General features: G+C 50.6%; 1 protein-coding gene across 1 annotated transcript; it reads right to left on the reverse strand.

Annotated features, from left to right (window-relative positions):
* Positions 1-6,645: 6,645 nt before the first annotated feature.
* On the reverse strand, positions 6,646-9,113 carry Mesp2 (mesoderm posterior bHLH transcription factor 2). The gene is made up of 2 exons (XM_048434989.3): positions 8,280-9,113; positions 6,646-7,505 (listed from the first exon to the last, which is right to left on the reverse strand). The coding sequence occupies exons 1-2, from the start codon at positions 9,111-9,113 to the stop codon at positions 7,236-7,238; spliced, it is 1,104 nt and encodes a 367-aa protein (XP_048290946.3). The 3' UTR covers positions 6,646-7,235.
* Between the last annotated feature and the right edge of the window lie 10,038 nt (positions 9,114-19,151).

Below are 19,151 nucleotides of genomic sequence, written 5' to 3' on the forward strand. Positions count from 1 at the left end.
CAGAGTTCAGCTGCTCACATGCCACCACACGCGTGTAGAGGTCAGAGGACAACCTTGTGGGGTTGGTTCTCTCCTTCCACCTTTACTTGGGGTCCTGGGATCAGACTCTGGCTGCCAGGTTTACAAGGCCGCTGAGCCATCTCCCTGTCCCCCAACTCTTTTATTTGTGTCTTGGTATCTGCGTGTCCGAGTCCTTGTGTGCGTGCAAATGTGTGTGAAGGCCACAGGTGGTCTTACTCTATCACTATTTACCTATTTATTTATTATTTACTTATTTTTATTTATTTGTTTAGTTAATTTTTTTTCAAGACAGGGTTTCTCTGCATAACAGCTCTGGTCATCCTGGGATTTCCTCGGTAGACCAGGCTCATAGAGATCCACCTGTCTCCATCCACCACCTCTACCCGGTGTATTTATTTATTTTTTTGTGAGACAGCATCTCTCACTGAACCCAGAGCTCGCCTCTGAGTCCCGCAGACCCTTCTGTCTCCCCTCGCAGAGCTGGGGTTATGGGTTTGCACCGCTGTGACCAGCTTTATGAATGGGTGCTTGCATAGACTTGGATCCTCACGTTTATGAGTAAAGTACTTGACTGACTGAGACCCTTGTCTCGTAGCTTTAAGGAAAAGGAGACAGATGGAGAAGGCAGGCAGGACTATCAGGTTTTTATTCTTTTGTTACTGTGGGGTCCCAAGCAAGGAGTCAGTTCTTTTTGCCAAAAGCAGTAACATAGTCCGGTTATAAGAAGCTCACACAACCTCAGCCCAACCGGGCCCTGCTGGATGATTTGAAGGGAAAAAACCTTGGGACATCAGTTATTACCCACAAACGTCACTTCCCAACAGGGATCCCTCTTTAAAAAAAATCAATCAATCAATCGATTATTTTATAGCTCTGGATGGCCTCCAGATATAGATAGACCAGGCTAGCCTTGAACTCACAGAAACTGCCTGCCTCTGCCTCCCGAGAGCTGGAATTAAAGGCTCGTGGCGTGAGACATACCACAGCTATTATGTTCTTGGCTGCTTTTGTGTGGGTGTATGTACATGCATACATGTGTGCACACGTGTATCCGTGTGTGTGTTGGCCAGCAGTCCACACTGAGTGTCTGTCTTTCTGGGTTGTTCTCCACCTGGGTCTCTGAACTATCCACCTATTTATTTATTACTCTAATTACTTATTACTATGAGGGTCTCTGAAGTCAGTCTTCAAGCCTGAGCTGCAGGCACTATCAACTGAGCCACCTCTCTGGCTTTTCGGTGACTTTTGGACACAGGAGCAGGAGGGACAGGAGTTCAAGGTCATTCTTAGCAACAAAGCAAGTATTACCATCCTTAGCCTCCTCTGGCTCCAAGCAGCCCTCCTTCCCAAGTGAGAAGGGGTAGTCCGGTACTGGGGCAGGCGGGAAAGCTCCCAACTTCTCCCCTTCTATCTGCATATCAAAGGGCAAGGAGGGGCAAGATCCTGTGGCCTGGCCTTGGTGAGGGGCCCTGCCGGAGGTTCCCTGGGCTGCCCTAGATTAAATGTCCAGCCTCCTTCACTCTGCACCAACCCTTCCTGTCGCCAATACCCAGCAGCCTTGGCTAGCACTTGACCTTCTGGCGTTCAGCTGGGGGAGGGGTCAGTCTCACTGTTTCGGGTCCCTGTGGATATCACAGGGGAGAATTGGCTTATCAGAGAGCAGTCTACCAGCATCCCCTCTTTCTTAGCTGATGCTAAATGATCATAGACTATCTTAATCTGTGTTTTTTTGTTGTTGTTGTTTTTAGTTTGACTTTTTCAGTGCTGTGGACCAAACCTAATGCACGCTAGGCTCATGCTGCAAAGTGGGGCTACACAGCCACACCCACTCAGATTTATAGATAAGGTAGCTGAGGCCAGAGAGATTAAGTCGTGACTCTGGCGTAGGAACTACCTTTGACTCTATCGTCAAAGTTAGTGGTAACCTAACCTTTACTTTTAGCTGAGCCAGAGTCTGTGACATCCACATTTATAAGTTCCTGTTCCCTGTCTCCTTAAAATGCTGGCATTCATAAGGCTCTGTGTGGCTGGAAGATGCCAGTCCCCTGAGATGCAGCCGAGATACCCAGAGCCAAAAGCCTGCCCACAAGAGCTTAGTTAAGGTCCCAGAGAAGAAACTCACTAGAATGCAGGCTGCCCACTGCCTGTCCAGCCTCTGCCTGCAAGGGGACAGACCATTGCCATCAGGGATAAGGATGCTTCCAGCAGACAGCTGCAGTCCCAGGGGTCTCAGAATAGCACCTGAAGGTGAGGGATGAACCAAGCTCAGTAAACCTTTACTGCAGCCTTGATTCTGAGCCAACCAGGCCTACTCCTCCAAGCCTCAACTTTTGCATGTAGAGACAGCGTGGCCATTAGAAATCCTGGGTGAATACTCAGGCAGTGTTTAGTCTCCTAAAGATGCTAAAAGGGCCCCCAGTCATCCCAACCGGCACCAACATCTCCATTCTCCCTGCTCTAAGAGTAGCTCAGGGCAATCTGTGTGAAGACAAGGGATGGGTGGGAAGACAGGGAGGGGTTACAGCTTTGAGAGGCAGGGCTGAGCCTACCTGCTTATTTCCAGTTGCAACTTGTAGGTGGGTCTTCTGCACCACCACCTCCCCCCCCCCACGCGCATCCCATTGGACCTCCATGCTGGGAACTGAGGCAGGAATGATGTCTTTCTGTCCCTTTGGGAGCTCATCCTAAGCAAGTGTCAATCACAGGAAGCTCTGGCACTTGTCTAGTTCTGCCTTGAGGCCAGGTCTAGTGAGACAGGTATCGAGCCCCATGTCCTCTTGGAAAGGGAGAAGCGGCAGACTGGAGTCAGGTGCATGGTGCTTACACCTAGCTAGGAGCTATGGGAAGGGAAGTTGCTTTCCTCCCTAGGTCTCTTTGCTCAACTGGAACAAGAAGGTGTACTGGGCGGTGGTGGTGCATGCCTTTAATCCCAGCACTCGTGAGGCAGAGGCAGGTGAATCACTGTGAGTTCGAGGCCAGCCTGTTCTACAAGAATGAGTTTCAGGACAGGCTCCAAAGCTACAGAGAAACCCTGTCTCAAAAAAAAAAAAAAAGAAAGAAAGAAAGAAAGAAAGAAAAAAGAAAAAATAAAAGAAAAGGAACGTATAAGGAAGAACTACTGAGTCAAATCCTGTCTGGACCTCAAAGTCCCTCTTTAAGTGGGACACTGTGCCCAGGTGGCTCAATATCCAATTAGTTTGGGAGTCACCTGATTGGGTCATTAGTTCTGTGACCTGACTCAGCTACTCCGTTTCTTAAGCGGCCATCATCTTCCAAGTATAGCAACCCCGAGGGACAGGTGGGATCTATTATGATCTCCACTGCACGTTTGGAGAAGCAGATGCAAAGGGCTTTCATAGTTCACCTACAGTTACTCAGCAAAGAAGAATTGAATGTAGTGTGCACTGAAGTAAGTCTGTGTGTGAGTGTGCTTGTGTGTGTGCACACATGAGTGCATGCGTGTGTGCATATGTACATGTGCTGTAGACTTTTCCTCATCTTCCCAGGAATAGTGACAGTCCTTAAGGACTGTTAGACCCTGAAGCTGGAACTAGACCACTTCTAATAGACGAAAGAAAAAAAGAATAGACCCCCTCTAGTAATTACCTAAGCCAGTTCTTCCTTTAGGAGGGGGTAAACTGAGGCTCAGAGAGGGAGTGTGGAATATTCCTTTACACTGTGTCGCTGTGATTGGTTTAATAAAGAAACTGACTGGCCAATAGCTGAACAGGATAAATTTAGGCCAAACTGAGAATATCAGGTGGGAGAAGGGTGGAGTCTGGGAAAATTGCCAGCAGACTGAGAGAGAAACAAGATGGGCATGCCGTACTAAGAAAAGGTATCAAGACACGTGACAGAGCATAGATAAGAAATATGGGTTAATTTAAATGTAAGAGTTAGCTAGTGATAAGCCTGAGCTATTGGCTGAATATTTGTAATTAAAACAAGCCTCAGTGTGTTTATTTGGGAGCTGCTGGTGGGACAGAAACTTGCACCAATAAGGGAGTAACTTGTCTTAGGGCGTGTCAACAGACAACTGGCTCCACATAGGACCAGAGTTCCCACATATGAGAGGCCTCATGTATGGCCAAGATCCTGGCCAGGGAATCAACAGCTTCCTCCCTTCCTTCTCTCCACCTAGGCTCTTTGGTGACTTGTTTTTGATCCAGAGTCTGATGTATCCCATGATAGTCTTGACCATGCTTTGTGGCTGAGGATGAGCCTCCTGCCTCCACCTCCCCAGCTCTGGGATTATAGGTGCTTACCATGCATAGTTTTACGTGGTACTGGGGATTGAACCCAGGGCCTTCTGCATGGGAGGCAAGCACTGTACCAACTGAGCCACATCCCCAGGCCTAGTAGCTCTTTTATTTTTTTTTTTTTTAATGAAGTGTTGAAAGGACCCAAGATCTCCCCTGGCCATTTCACCCCTATTCCCAGCTTCTATAATCTACTACTCACAGGGTTCCACTTAATCTTGCCTCCTTTGAGATTCCCTCTTCAACTCTCTGCTCTCCCCCAGCCAACTCAAAACATTGGCTGCTTCTACCCGCTAGTAGATCATCATACCCTTTCCCAGAAGCCTGTTAGGCTTGCTGAAGATGCCCCGAATCCAAGCGACGGGGATTGATGGTCTAGAAACTGAAGAATGAAATGGTCCCCAAGCCCCTATACAAGCGTCATCTTTACATTTAGAATCTAGGGACTGATTATGGGGCTCCCTATAATTTGCCTGATTTGTTGGGGAATAATTTTACACTGGTACTTAACAACAGGCTGAACAGGTCCCCTTAGAACTGAGATTGAAGCCCCTTGCTGTGATTTAGATTTTGCATGCGCCCTCACAGATCCATGCGTTGAAGGCTTGGTGCCCAGGAGGGTACTATTAGAGGTGAGGCCTTACAAGAGGACCTGAACTAGGAACCAAGATTAATGCTTTTTTTTTTCTTTTTGAGACAGGGTTTCTCTGTGTAACAGCCCTAGCTGTCCTGGAACTGGCTCTTGTAGACCAGGCTGAACTCGAACTCACAGAGATCCACCTGCCTCTGCTTCCCGAGTGCTGGGATTAAAGGTGTGCACCACCACCGACCAGCTAATGTTCCCTTTTAAATTTAATTACCTCTGGCATTTTGTGATAGCCACAAGAAGCAAATGCAATCCCTACCATCTAGTACCTCAGAGTGGGACTGAATTAAGATTAAATGGGGAGAAGGGACTAGGGAAATGGCTCAGTTAATAAGAGTGCTTGCTCTTCAAGCCTGAGGATCCCCAGGACTCTTGTAAAAAGTTAGACATGACTGGGTGTGTCTGTAGCCCCAGCATTGTGAGGCAGAGACAAACTGAACCTGAGGTGGCCAGCCAGGCTAGCCTAAACAGAGAGCTTCTGGTTTAGTGAGAGACCCTGTCTCAAGGCTGTAAGGTGCAGGCTAGCCCAAACAGGGAGCTTCTGGTTTAGTGAGAGACCCTGTCTCAAGGCTGTAAGGTGCAGGCTAGCCCAAACAGGGAGCTTCTGATTTAGTGAGAGACATTGTCCCAAGGCTGTAAGGTGGAGAGTAACAGTAGGGGAAGACAACCTTGGTCCTTGCTCTGACCTCCTTGTGTGGAGTGTGTGCACACCTACACATTCACATTCATACAACACACACACACACACACAGAGAGAGAGAGAGAGAGAGAGAGAGAGAGAGAGAGAGAGAGAGAGAAGCACATGCATGACTGGTGTCCCTGTAAGGGATTATAACACAAATAAAAGGAGGAGGATAATACCTGGAGGCTAAGGGAGGCCCCAGACACAGCCAAGCCTGCCTACACTTTGGTCTTGGGTTTTCAGCCTCTAGAACTGACATTAAGTCTCTGTCCTTCGAGACACCCAGTTGGTGTCTTTTGTCATGGAAGTCCACACAACTAAAACTGGGCCTAGCCAGAAGGGGTCACTCAAAATCATTTGAAATACAACAACAACAACAAAAAAGTTTTTTGAGACACCTGGGTCTTTCTATATAGTCCTAGCTCCCTAGGAATTCACTATGTAGACCAGGCTGGCCTTGAACTCACAGAGAACCACCTGCCTCTGTTTCTGGAGTGCTGGGATTAAAGGCGTGCGCCACCACACCTGGCACCACATTTCTTTCGTTTCTTTCTTTCTTTTCTTTTTTTTTTTAAGTTTTTTTGAGACAGGGCTTCTCTGTATAGCCGTGGCTGTCCTAGAACTCACTTTGTAGACCAGGCTGGCTTTGAACTCAGAGATCTGCCTGCCTCTGCCTCCCAAGTGCTGGGATTAAAGGCGTGAGCCACCATCACCCGGCCATCACATTTCTTATAACTTTGAAAGAGCCCTACCTCACAGTATCTGGGCACCTCATATCCCCATTCAGCCCTGTTTATCCAGGACTGCACACACACATCCTGAAGTCATCTATCGCTGTAGGTCAGGAGCTCCTGGCCCCTGTACCCAGGCACCGCAAACACTGTCAAACTGACAAGCTCATGCCAATCTTGGCAGGCCTGGATTGCAGAAGCGGAGGAGTGGCAGGCTCGTCCCCCTCAACAGAAATACTTCCTTTCAAAAGCAAGTAAAATGTAAGCTGATAAAAGAAAATCAGAAGCAAACAAATTTTTGTTGGTTTACTTTTTAATTACAAAACAATTATAAAACAAGCATATAAGATTCTGGCCAGCTGTCACCAGCAAGCAGGGCATGGTCATGTTCTATCGTCCAGACCTAGGACACCCCATTCTCAGAGCTGCTTAGACTCCACAGAGCTCTGAGCCATTAGAACAGCAGTTCTCAACCTGGCGCGGGGGTGGGGGGGGAGCGGTCACATGACCCTTTCACAGGGGTCGCCTAAGACCATCAGAAAACATGGGTATTCACATTATGATCATAATAGTCGCAAAAGTACAGTTACGAAGTAGCAAAGAAAACAATTTTACGGTTGGGGTCAGCACGGCATGAGGAACTGTGTTAAAGGGCTGCAGCATTAGGAAGGTTGAGAACCACTGGTCTAGGATACCTAGGAGTGGAGGGCATTGTCACAACCCCCTCCAGTCAGGGAAGGTACCTACTATCTCTCTGTTCCAGATAGGTTCCATGAAAGGCGACACCTGGGAAAAGAGATTTGTGGCTACGGAAAGCTCAGCATGTCACAGAAGACGCAGATGAAGGCCCTTCCAACCAGCCCCGCCTCCACACCGACAGGGAGCAGGCATGGCCATTAGTAGAAGATATTCAGTGGAGGCCCCTCCAGGTCTTCCTGCCACAGTTCAGGACAGCTACTGAGCTGCAGGCCTGAGCCCGGGGTGGGGCTGGCCACAGGCAGCTGGCAGGCCGGACTGGAACCTTGGTCCTCGGAGCTGGAGAGCGACTCTGCATGGTGGCCCCAGCAGCCCCACTGAGGTTGAGGCTGTAGTCTCTGGCACGAAGAGCGGGGAAGGAGGGGTGGGCTTCCCAGGGACAGGCAGGGTTCTGGAGACACGGAAATACTCTGCAAGAGAGACGAGAAGGGCTTATTCCCTGGCCACTGTTTGGAGATTCCAAACCTGGCTGTTTCCCCCCAGGAGTGCGGCTGGTGGTGTCTGGATGCCCCAACAGTGCAGTGGGGTGCAGAGGTCAAGAACACTGGTTCTGGAGACACACTGCCAACCTTCAAATCCTAGCTCTGCTACTCACTAGCTATAAGAAGTCTCTTCATCTCAGTTTTCCCACCTGTAAAATGGGGATGCTAATGTTTCACAGGGCTGTATTAGCAGGGATGAATAATCAGACATAGGTGTCAGCAAACATTGAGCACTCAGTAAAACTCAGTCATTAATAGAATCTTTTATGGACCACAAGGCATTCACAAATGAATAGACCTCAAAGAAAACACAAAGGTCCCCAACGCCAGAAGAATCTATTCAGGAAGTGCTGCCCGTACCCCTGGGGCTCAATCCTGCCCTGAACTTAGAATTTCTGGGCATTGCAACCCCTCATCTTCCACCCTGGCCTCTGTGTAAATCCAAGAGCCATCCTCTCTTCCCCAGGCTGTGGAGACTGTTGTATAGCAGTGATGGCCACTGTGGAGGTGGCTTTAACGTCCCAGGGACTCGTCTTCTCCCCATAGCTGTCAATAAGGCTCCTTCCATCCTCCCCTTCACTAGAGAACCTGGGACCTGAAAAGTTGGAGACCCTGTATAGGTTAGAGACCATCCATCTACTCTATTTCCAACCAGAGCCTGGGGACCTCCCTGGAGAAAGCGTCAGGAGCCCTGGGACCTACCTGGTACACTTCAGTCAGCTCTGCGGAAGCAGTGGATGGTGACCAGAGTCCAGTCTTGTTGCTAGGCTCTGGGGATGTCTGCACACCAGAATAGGCTTGGGGTGGTGTCCAGTGAGAGGTGTCAGGGGCTCTTCCTAGGGACTGGTTCAAGGGTGACTGTATTTGAGGACAATAAGGAGGTGTCACCCAGGGATCCACGTTCGAGATCCTGCTCCCAAGGTTTTCAGGTGAGACTCGGGGTCCGGGACAAGCGGGAGGGGACACCCAGGACACCCCACTACTAATGGTTGATCCCAGGCCAGGGCCAAGCAACTGAGCCTGCGACGGGCCGCCGTCGGGGCACAGAGGGCATCGGTGAGAGGACGCGGTGTCTGCGCTCCGTCGGCGCCTGCTCTGCAGACTGTCCTCGCTGAGGCCCAGCACGGCCGACAGGTGGCCGATGTAGCGGATGGCCAGTCGCAGCGTCTCGATCTTGGTCAGGCTCTGGCCAGCAGGCGCCACAGACGGCGGCAGGAAGCGGCGCAGTTCATGCAGCGCGCGGGCGAGCGTGCGCATGCGCAGCTTCTCCCGCTCGCTGGCGCTCTGCCGCTGTCCTCCTGCCGGCGCTGGGCGCGCACGTCGGGGCGCCGGCGCGGTGGCTTGAGCTTTGCTCGAGCTACGGGCCAGACTCGCGGACTGCGAGGTCCGGCGGGTGATGTAGCAGGGACACGATCCGGATGAATCCGAGGATGAGGCTGGGGACGTGGAATCTGAGTGCTGGGTCCAGCCCCAGCTCTGGGAGAAGACCCAGTGGTCGAGGCCCTGGAGGCTCCGAGGAGGGGGTGACTGGGCCATGGCTGGTGTGACTCTGGGAAGCTGGACCGGTCACCTCCAGGTCCTAACTTTTATCTGGACCAAAGGTGTGAGGTGGCCCCCTGCCAGGTTGCAGAGAGGTGTCAAAACCCACAGAGCCCAGGGAAGGTCTGGGCAGGGGGGGGCCTGGGAAAGCGGGCCCATTTGCGGAGGTGTGGATTCTGACCCCTCGAAGGCTCTAATTGAGGCCCCTGCTGCCGGGAAGTGTGGGAGGGACAATTCGCATCTGGATGGAGTTGCTAAGCTTCTCACTGAGCCCCCACCCGCACTCCGCCCAGCTACTGCTGCCCGAGTGCCCAGGAACCCACCGCCACTATGGAGACCGGTCCACGGACTGCAGGGTATCTGGCTGTCCCTCTTGCACCTCCTTGGCCCACTTGAGGAGCGGCCGTCCTTTATCATTAGCCTGTGATGAGCTATTCCTAGTAACGTTTACCCAATGCTCTCAGGTGCGCTGCATGGGACTGGACCAGTGACAGGCCCAGTGGCAGACAGGACATGTTAGGGGTTTCCTCAGGCCCCACATTAGCTAATTTGCTGAATGACACTAAAAAAGTCATCTCGTTGACCTCAGCTCTCTCTACCCCCTAAAAATGGAACCCCGCAACCCCCGGGGGGTGAGAGAATAGGAAGTGGGTACCCAAAGCCAACTATGCCTTGTGTCACCTCAATGTCATCTAATTCCTCCTCATCTCAGCAGTGATTGCTGCAGGGAGGCTTCTGGCCCTCGCAGGAATGGTCCTGAAAGCCTTACATTGGGTCTTCATTGCACCTGCCACTTATAAAGAAGGGACTGACAGTCAGGTGTGGCGGCATACACTAGTAATTTAGCACTGGGGAGACTGAGGCAGGAGGATGGGGGAACAGTGTGTAAGGTCAGCCTGCACAACTCATTAAGACCTGGTCCTGGAGCTTTTCTCTCCTGCAGATACTGTTACTGGGGAGGGGGCTCTAATCCAAGCACTTGGGAGGCAAAGGCAAGAGGATCAGGAGTTCACGTCCATCCCTAGTAACGTAGAAAGTTCGAGGCCAGCCTGGGCTACAGAAACGCCTGTCTCTAAAAACAAAAACAAATAAAACCCATGTGCGAGCATATCAAAGCATTTATGGGCGCTCCTTTGCTTTTAGGCAGGGCCCTCAACCTGCCTGAGCTCGTCCTTCCGGTGGGTGAAACAGGAATGAGTAGAGCGTCTGCTCCCAGGACGGCTGTGGGAAATAACTGAGTTAACACAACGTACGACGCACAGGCTCCCTCAGCGACAATTACAGTTTAAACAAGGTGCCCGTGTCCTGCATGACCTCTGGGAAGGGGCTAAATGAGAGCTCCTGGGACGGTTGGGCCTTGGCCACGGAGGCTGAGTGGTTGTCGCTGGGCCTTGAACCAAGAGTATTGTTTGATGAGGGAGGGGGACGGGGAGAGCATGCCAGAAGGGTAAGGCCTGGTGGTGGGATAAGAGGGTGCTGCTAGGGCAGGGGTGTGAGGGCCAGGTGTGATATATATATATGAATTATATATATATATCATATAATTATATATGTATATATACATATATACATATACGTACATACATATATATCAGTGATCAGTAAGTCAAGGTTAGTGTGACCTGAATGCTTAAGAGGGCTGGAGACATGGCTCCGTGGTTGAGAGCACTTGTTCTTACAAAGGACCTGGGTTCGATTCCCAGCACCCACATAATGGCCCCCAAATCCAGAGGATCCACACGTGGTGTACATACATGCACGTGGACAAAATAGTCATGCAAACAAAGTAAATAAATAAAAAAGCTTTAGTTCAAATAAATTTTAAAAGTTTCCAAGAACTGATTTAGCTGGCACAGCCTGGAGTCATTAATGGCCATGTAAAGGTTCCTCATTTCGCAAGTTAATCTTTTTATTACACATATTACATAGCCAAATATTTCATGGCGAGAGTTGGAACCCTGATAGATTAAGCCACCCCTCCCCAAGGCCCTGTGACTCTCCAAACTGACAGCTCTAGGCGGTCATCCATGGTCTAGCGCCATCACGGCATCTCTGTGAACTCAGGTCTCCTTAGGGAGGACACAGTACTGACTAGGTGTTGGGTCAGTCCCCTGGAACTCCTGCGCTGAAAATACTCCCCCCTCAACGGTGTGGAGGGTGGGGCCTTTGGGAGGTGACAGGGGCCGTAAGGCCTCTGCTCTCCTGACTGAATTTGACTTTGCCGAAAAGGCTAGCTCTCTGCCGTGCTCACTCTGTTTTGACTTGGGGTGGCTTCTGCCATAGGATGCGGCCCTTGTGGCATGTTGGCGCTGTGCTCTGGAATGTCACAGCCTCCAGAACAGAGAGACACGAGTCTCTTTTCTTGTTTTGAGACAGAGTCTATGATGCAGCTCCAGCCGTCCTGGAGCTCATTGTGTAGACCAGGCTGGGCACAAACTTGCACCTGCTTGCGACGGGACAAAAGGCATATATTACCATATACAGCCTTTTTGGGTTTTTTAAATTTGGGACAGGGTCTCACTATGTAGTTCCGTCGAACCTCCTGGATTCGAGTTCTGTTTTTTATTTCCATCTCTTTTGTTTGTTTGTTTGCTTGTTTCGAGACAGGGTTTCTCTGTGTTGCTTTGGAGCCTGTCCTGGAACTAGCTCTTGTAGACTAGGCTGGCCTTGAACTCATGGAGATCTGCCTGCCTCTGCCTTCCAAGTTCTGGGATTAAAGGCATTGCCACCACCGCCCAGCTTTATTTCCATCTCTTGATTTATCTCGTTGCTTCATTTACTGGGAGATTCCCTGCATTTTAATCTCCATCTTTTGGGTCTGAGGATGAACTCAGTGGTTGACCTTTCACCTGGATGTTCTAGAACCTGGGTTTTATCCCCAGTACTGCAAACGGAACAACAAAACCGACTCTTCCTTTCTCTGTCATGTTTTGAATTTTCTAAAAGCTAATTTTTTAAAAAAAAAATAAAAAATTTAAATGTTCTTCCCACCTCCCCCAGACCAGGTCTCACTGTGTAGATCAGACTGGTTTTGGACAGAGAGATCTGTCTGTCTCTGCCTCTGCCTTCCAAGTGCTGAGATTAGAGGTTTGTGTTACCGCACGTTTTTGCCCTTTTTATAATAATTGTTGGGGCTGGAGAGATGGCTCAGAGGTTAAGAGCACTGGTTGCTCTTCCAGAAGTCCTGATTTCAATTCCCAGCAAATCACCTACGACTCACAACCATCTGTGATGAGATCTAGTGCCCTCTTCTGGCATGCGGGCATACATGGAGGCAGAATGTTATATACATAACAAATCTAAAAAAAAAAAAATTTAAAAAATTGTCTCTGGCAGGAACTGACTGGGGCCCTGTGAGAACACACTGATCCTTCTAAGGACAACCCGTCCGCCTCCTGTGGGATACCACATCTTAAAAGTCCCCTCCATCCTCATGTATAAACCCCAGGTTGGACTCAGACTTGGGGCTGATTCTCCTGCCAACAGATCAGTTTCTGTACCACCTCTTATCGTTGCCACATTGAGAATCAAAATTCTAACTTAGGGACCTGCGGGGATATACTCAAACCACATCCAATAGACCACAGCAGCTCAGAAAGTCTTTGTGACTGACTGTACCCTTCTCAGTTTAAAACACCCTGATACGGTTTTGGGGAGGCAGGTTCTCAAGTCCATCTGGCTGTCCTTGAATTCGATGATCAACTCTCCTATATTCACCTCCCAAGTACTGGGATTACAAACACATGAAACCATGCCCAGCTCTTTTTTTTTTTTTGGTGGGGGGGGGAGGCAACATCTTTTAGATCAAGCTGGCTACAAACTCATGGAAATGCTCCTGCCTCAGCTTTCCGAGTGCTCGGATCACAAGTGTTAGCCGTCACTCTTTTTCCCTTAGCTATTTGAAAATATACAATTAGCAACAATTACCTGCCATGAGATAGAGCATTCGATGTTAATTCTACCCACCCCGCTGTGGCTGTCTCCATGGATATCTTCATCTGCATTTGCATCTGGAATTAGACTGTGGGACTGGGGTGTAGCTCAGTAAAGCACTGGCCAAGGCCCTAAGTCAGGTCCCAGAACCGCAAAAGTGGTCACTTGAAATTTCAGATAAACATTTCTCACGGTGTTTCTAATGCATGCCTCTCAAAACAAAAATTCCACTGTTTATTATTTATTTACTCGGGAGTGTTCTGCCTAGCCAGCTAGACATGCAGCTGTGGAATGCAGTGTGTACACTGGTCTTATAATCTCCAGGAAGTTCTGAGTTTCCGAAGTTACTCTACCCCTCCTCCGACCTGGACAGCCAGCCTAAGGGATTTCCTGTGAAGGGATTTGGTGAACCCCAAGAGTCTACTGGCAGCACAGAGCCCCGAACATAATACATAATACTTTCTCTTCTCTGGGCTAATTTGGCCCACTTCTATGGTGTGGGCTAGCTGCAGAGCCCAGACCTTAGGACTTCAGAGTATATTTCTAGAAGACGTAAAGCACCCCAACCAGACTCTTGAATCATAGGGCACACTCTATGGCGGCCTTATTTGTGCAGAGGTAGACGAATGTTGATCCTTCACCAGCCTCTATTTGGTACAAAAAGACCGTGTGGGTCAGTGGTTACTGCTTTGGGCTATAGCATGGGGCCTGGCTTAGGGCCCCAGTTACACCCCTTTCAAACTGGTAGGATTTGGGTACTTTATTCAACTTTACTTTTTTGTTTGTTTGTTTGTTTGAGACGAATTTTCTGCCTCCCAAGTGCTGAGATTAAAGGCTTTTCACTACCATGCCTGGCTCTACTTCTGTTTTTTTTTTTTCCTTCTGTGAAGTGAGGGCTCTGGTCTCAAGATAACCGTTGGGGGAAAATAACGTAGCTTGGAACACAGAGCTGATGTACCACTTACTGTAAGTTCAGGGGCAGCAAATGAGTCAAGGGGTAGACTGGACCACGAGGACTCTGGTCTCTTCTGTGTCAGACCTGGCAGAGGAAAAGGTTCTGGTCTCTGGAACGCTCAGCACTGGCCTTGGTCCACACTCCTGTCCCCTCCATGTCCATCCTCAGCACACACATTGTCCTGTGGTCCCCTGAGCAACATGCAGAGCTGAAGGTGCCAGCCAGCCAGCCAACCAGACCAGAAATAAAGACTCAGAACTACTTCCTACTGGGTGCAGGATTCTGAATCAGGTATTGGAACTATCTGCTGTTTCCCTCAAGCCCTCAAGCGTGTTGTTCAACATAGGCCCACGTTGGGCGCCATATGTAACATGACGGCCGGCTTGTTGGGGTTTTTGTCCTGCCCAGTACCCCACAACTGGCAAGCCCAAAGAAAATCACGCACAAGACTCCATAAGATCATAAACTGATTGGCCCATTAGGTCAGGCTTTTTTTTTATTTTTTTAAATATTTATTTATTATGTATACAATATTCTGTCTGTGTATATGCCTGCAGGCCAGAAGAGGGCACCAGACCCCCATTACAGATGGTTGTGAGCCACCATGTGGTTGCTGGGAATTGAACTCAGGACCTTTGGAAGAGCAGGCAATGCTCTTAACCTCTGAGCCATCTCTCTAGCCCCAGGCTTTTTATTAGTCCTTGTAACTTACATTAATCCATTATCATTATCTATGTTAGCACATGGCTCCATACCTTTCTCAGTTGGGCAAGTTACATGCTGCCTCTTTGGTGATCTGTGCAGGAGTGGCAGAGGAACCTCCCTGCTTCCCAGAATTTTCCTGTTCTCATTGCATCACCTCTACTTCCTGTCTGGTTTTTCCGCCTATACTGCCTGTCTGGCCAATCAGCGTTTTATTAAAATATGATTGACAGAATACAGACAATTCTCCTGCATCAGGGTTTGCTTCTGTGCCCTTGGCACCTGGAAGGCATCCAGCACCACCTCTCCACAGGTGCTGCTTGCCTCTCACCCGATGCCTCCTGAACCTGAACTCTCACAAGGCGCTCATGCGGTTCTGTGCACCCCGTTAGTTGTGGCTAATGGGGGCACAGGCCAGCCTGTTGTGATGGCTTTGGATCCTGGCTGATAGCCATCATTTCCTGGGTACAGGTCTCACCCTAAATTAGATCAAACCTGGGTCATTGGAGAACTAGCTGAAGGATTTGGGGATATTCAGCCCAACAAGATAAGGCATGGGGACGTGCTGCAACCTCAGCACTCGGGAGACTGTGTGGAGGATGCTGGAGTTCTGATGCTAGCCCAGGCTATGTACTGAGTTGGAGGCTAGCCTGAGCTACAAAGTAAAGAAACCAAACCTGGGCTGGAAAAATGGCTCAGAGGTTAAGAGCACTGACTGCTCTCCCAAAGGTCCTGAGTTCAATTCCCAGCAACCACATGGTGGCTCACAACCATCCATAATGAGATCTGGTACCCTCTCCTGGCATGCGAGCATACATGGAAGGAATGTTGTATATATAATTAAAAAAAGAAAAGAAAAGAAAAGAAACCAAACCTTGGAGGAGGGGCTGCAGAGATGACTCTGTGGCTAAGAGCATGAGCTGCTCTCCCAAGGGGACTGGCATTCAGTTCCAGGCCCTACATGGTGCCTCACAACCATGCATAACCTCAGTTTGGATGGTTGTGAGCCACCATGTGGATGCTGGGAACTGAGCCACGGACCTCTGCAAGAGCAGTAAGTGCTGTTAGCCACTGAGCCAATGCTCCAGTCCAACCGCTGGCCAAGAGCTGCCTTGTGAAAGACAGAGTGGCCTGACCCTGAAGGCGATGGTGACGGGTGCCTGCAAGAGCTAGGCAGGAGACTGTCACAGAGTAGATCAGTGGCTCTGGAGCCTATAAGATTGCTCCCGAGGCCCAGAGCCGGAGAGAGGACCGTGGGGAGTGCCAAGTGGGAGTGTGCTGGGAGAGGGAGTTCACCTGACACTGTCTGGCCCAGTCCTGACCATGCCTCGGGTCCGTGGCCCTGCTGAGCCTGCTCTCGGGGCTGGGGCTCTAAGACCACCATCACTTTTGCCCTTTCAGCTTGGGTGAGGTTGGCACTGTGGGGCAGGGGACCTAGGTCAGAACTGTAGGTGCTGGCCAGCCAGACCAGACCAGACCAGACCAGACCAGACTAGAAATGGAAGCTCAGAACTACTTCCTGTTGGGGTGGGGTTCTGACCCATGGACCCAAATTATCTGCTGCTTTTCTTAAGCCCCACAGCCCCCAAGCATCCCCCTGAACACAGATGTGCCTGAGCCGGATTTTATTGTGCTAGAATCTGCCCCAGGTGCCCAGGAGCAAGTGAGGCCTGAGTCTTGCCCTCTGCTGGTCTTGCCTTCGTGAATCCCCGAGTCATCTACCCTGGCATGTGCTGTGTGCTATGCTACTCGCCTCAGACAGCAGGGAGACCAGGCTCCAGCCCACCACCCTGTCCGCCTCAACACTGCCTCGCACACCAGGTGTCCTGAATCACCTGGATATGCTTCCATTTCGGCCCCTTTGGAGGAACGTGTTGGGGTGGCACGTGCACACACGTGAACACACGCATGCTTGCATGTGTGTGGGGGTGGGGGTGGTGGTGAGGTGTCTGGTCCAACCTGTCCTTGATGGCTCTACATACTTAGGAGCAGATCCAGGAAGCTGAAGCCCTGTTAAGGCTGGCCTGTGACTGTTAGTCTGGCTTCTCCGCCTCCTCCCATGAGTCTCCTGCCCCAGGGTGTCAGGCTGTGGGAAAAGGGAGGGCAGGAGGGCACAGTAAGAGCAGGTGGGCAGGGGCTGCAGGGCTGCGTGGTATTCTCATTACTGACCAGTGGAGAGGGCCAGCCTGGGCTCCCCGTGGGCCAGGCCACTGGCGGCCTTCACACCTTCTGGCTGCCTGTTGACACGAAAGGCTGCCTCCCTCGGGGCAGAAGGTGTTAACTTGGGAACTGGAGTGTGCACGGGCCTCCAAAACAGGCGGCAGAGGCTTCTCAACACCCCAGAGAATACTTGGGGCGGGAGCCAGAGGAAAGGCAGGGCTGTGTCTTTGGACCAGAGATGGAAGGTGTCCCCAGGCTCTGAGTCAGCCTCTTCTGGTCCTGGGATGCTGTGTTTGATGCTGGGCACAGCCAAAGAAACCTCCTGACAAGGCACTACCAGTGTTGTGGGGAGTCCCAGAAACTGACAGCCACTGGGGCAAGGCCACAGAGACGCCCCAGGGTCTGGGTGTCTCCTGCTAGGACTCAGAAGAGCCACCTTAAGCACTTTTGAGTTCAAATCCCACGGCTCATCCCACAGTGTCGTTCCTGCCCACAGAGGTGGCATCTCTCATGGAAGGCCTCTAGAGCCAGATTCTAACCCAGTGGCACCTGGCTTTGAATCACAGGCTATTTATAACACTAGGGTCAGGGCTAAGGGACAAGTGGCCCGCTCTTGAGTCTGGAGGAGGGGAAGGTCGGCTCTGAGTCTGAGGGGGACCTGGTATGCAAGGGGCCTGAAAATCAGTAAGGCAGTCAGGGCCCGGCTCCATGGTAAAATGATCGATTTTCTACAGAGAGAGGGGTTGCAGACAAAATAAAAAGTATGAGACAGACCTGGAAGTCTGGGCCTGGGTGGGGAGGGCCAGGGGTGCTGGAACCTTGGGACAGAGTGGGGAGAGGTAGGGCGTGGTGTGGTCAAGCTGGGTGGGGCACTTGATCTTAGCAAGGCAGTGGCCCCAAGGGATTTTTTTGGAGGGGGAGTTGGAAGGGAAAGAGGACGCTGTGATTACAGCAGGCGGGAACTGGCTGGAGCTGGAACAGGGCAGGGTCCAGTGAGTCCAGGCCAGGATCAGGGCGGCGTGTGTGGACGGGTGTGAATGAGAATGTGCTGGGGAAGCAGGGAGGGGCTGGGGTCACAGGCCTTGAGGGAACTGGGGTCACAGGCCTTGAGGAGCTGGGGTCACAGGTCTTGAGGAGCTGGGGTCACAGACCTTGAAGGAACTGAGGTCACAGGCCTTGAGGAAGCTGTTCCACAGCCAGGGTTCAGAGTCCACCCTCTGCTTCCCTCTGCCCAGAAGGCTAAGCCAGGCAGGGCAACATGGCCTCCTGGAGGCAGCTCCTACCCAGGGTCAGCAGAGTCCGGGTTTGAGTCTCAGCCTCTGTGAAATGGGAGATGGAGCATGCACTAGGCACCGGCCAGTGTTGCAATGGGGAGGGAGGGACAGGGGGTGATAGTAGGATGTCCACTCAGTTGGACGGCAGGGGCTACAGTATCCGCCCTTTCTTTCTCCTCTCCCATCTTCTCCCTTTCCCTTCCCTTTTTTCTTTCTTCTACCAAAGTGATACGCAGACCTTACAGAGCAGTAAGAAAGCACTGGGGAAAATAAGCACCCGATTTCTATCCACCCAGAGGGAAGCTCTGCCTTGTACACCCCGTCTCAATTCTAAGTCTCAGCTACTGGGATTAAAGGTGTGTGCCACCATGCCTGACTGGTGTGTGTGTGTGTGTGTGTGTGTGTGTGTGTGTGTGTGTGTGTGTGTGTATGTGTGTGTTTAAAGGCGTGCACCTCTACCACTTGGTTTGTTTTCTTTCTTTTTTTAAAAAAATATTTATTATGTATAGAATATTCTGTCTGCAGGCCAGAAGAGGGCACCAGACCTCATTACAGATGGTTGTGAGCCACCATGTGGGTGCTGGGAATTGAACTCAGGACCTTTGGAAGAGCAGACAATGCTCTTAACCACTGAGCCATCTCTTCAGCCCCCCACTTGGTTTGTTTTCTATTTTTAAAATATGATCTTATTGGGGCTGGAGAGATGGCTCAGCGGTTAAGAGCACTGATTGTTCTACCAGAGGTCCTGAGTTCAATTCCCAGCAACCACATGGTGGCTGACAACCATCTCTAATAAGATCTGGTGCCAACTTCTGGCCTGCAGGGACACATGCAGGCAGAACATTGTACACATAATAAATAAAAAAATAAGAAAAAATATGATCTTACGTGGCCCAGACTGGCTTCAAACACTCTATACCTGAGGATGACCTTGAACCCCTGATTCTTCTACCTCCACCTCACAGGCACTTCGAGACACATGCCGTGTGTGTGTGTGTGTGTGTGTGTGTG

Source organism: Myodes glareolus, chromosome 24 (genome assembly GCF_982192425.1).
Source record: "Myodes glareolus chromosome 24, mMyoGla1.1, whole genome shotgun sequence".
In the NCBI taxonomy this organism is placed as follows: domain Eukaryota; kingdom Metazoa; phylum Chordata; class Mammalia; order Rodentia; family Cricetidae; genus Myodes; species Myodes glareolus.

Coding starts and splice junctions, on each gene's coding strand:
- Mesp2 (XM_048434989.3), bottom strand. CDS start 9,113: ATGGCCCAGTCACCCCCTCCTCGGAGCCTCCAGGGCCTCGACCACTGG. Junction 7,506..8,279: donor AGCTGACTGAAGTGTACCAG/GTAGGTCCCAGG, acceptor TCTCTCTTGCAG/AGTATTTCCGTGTCTCCAGA.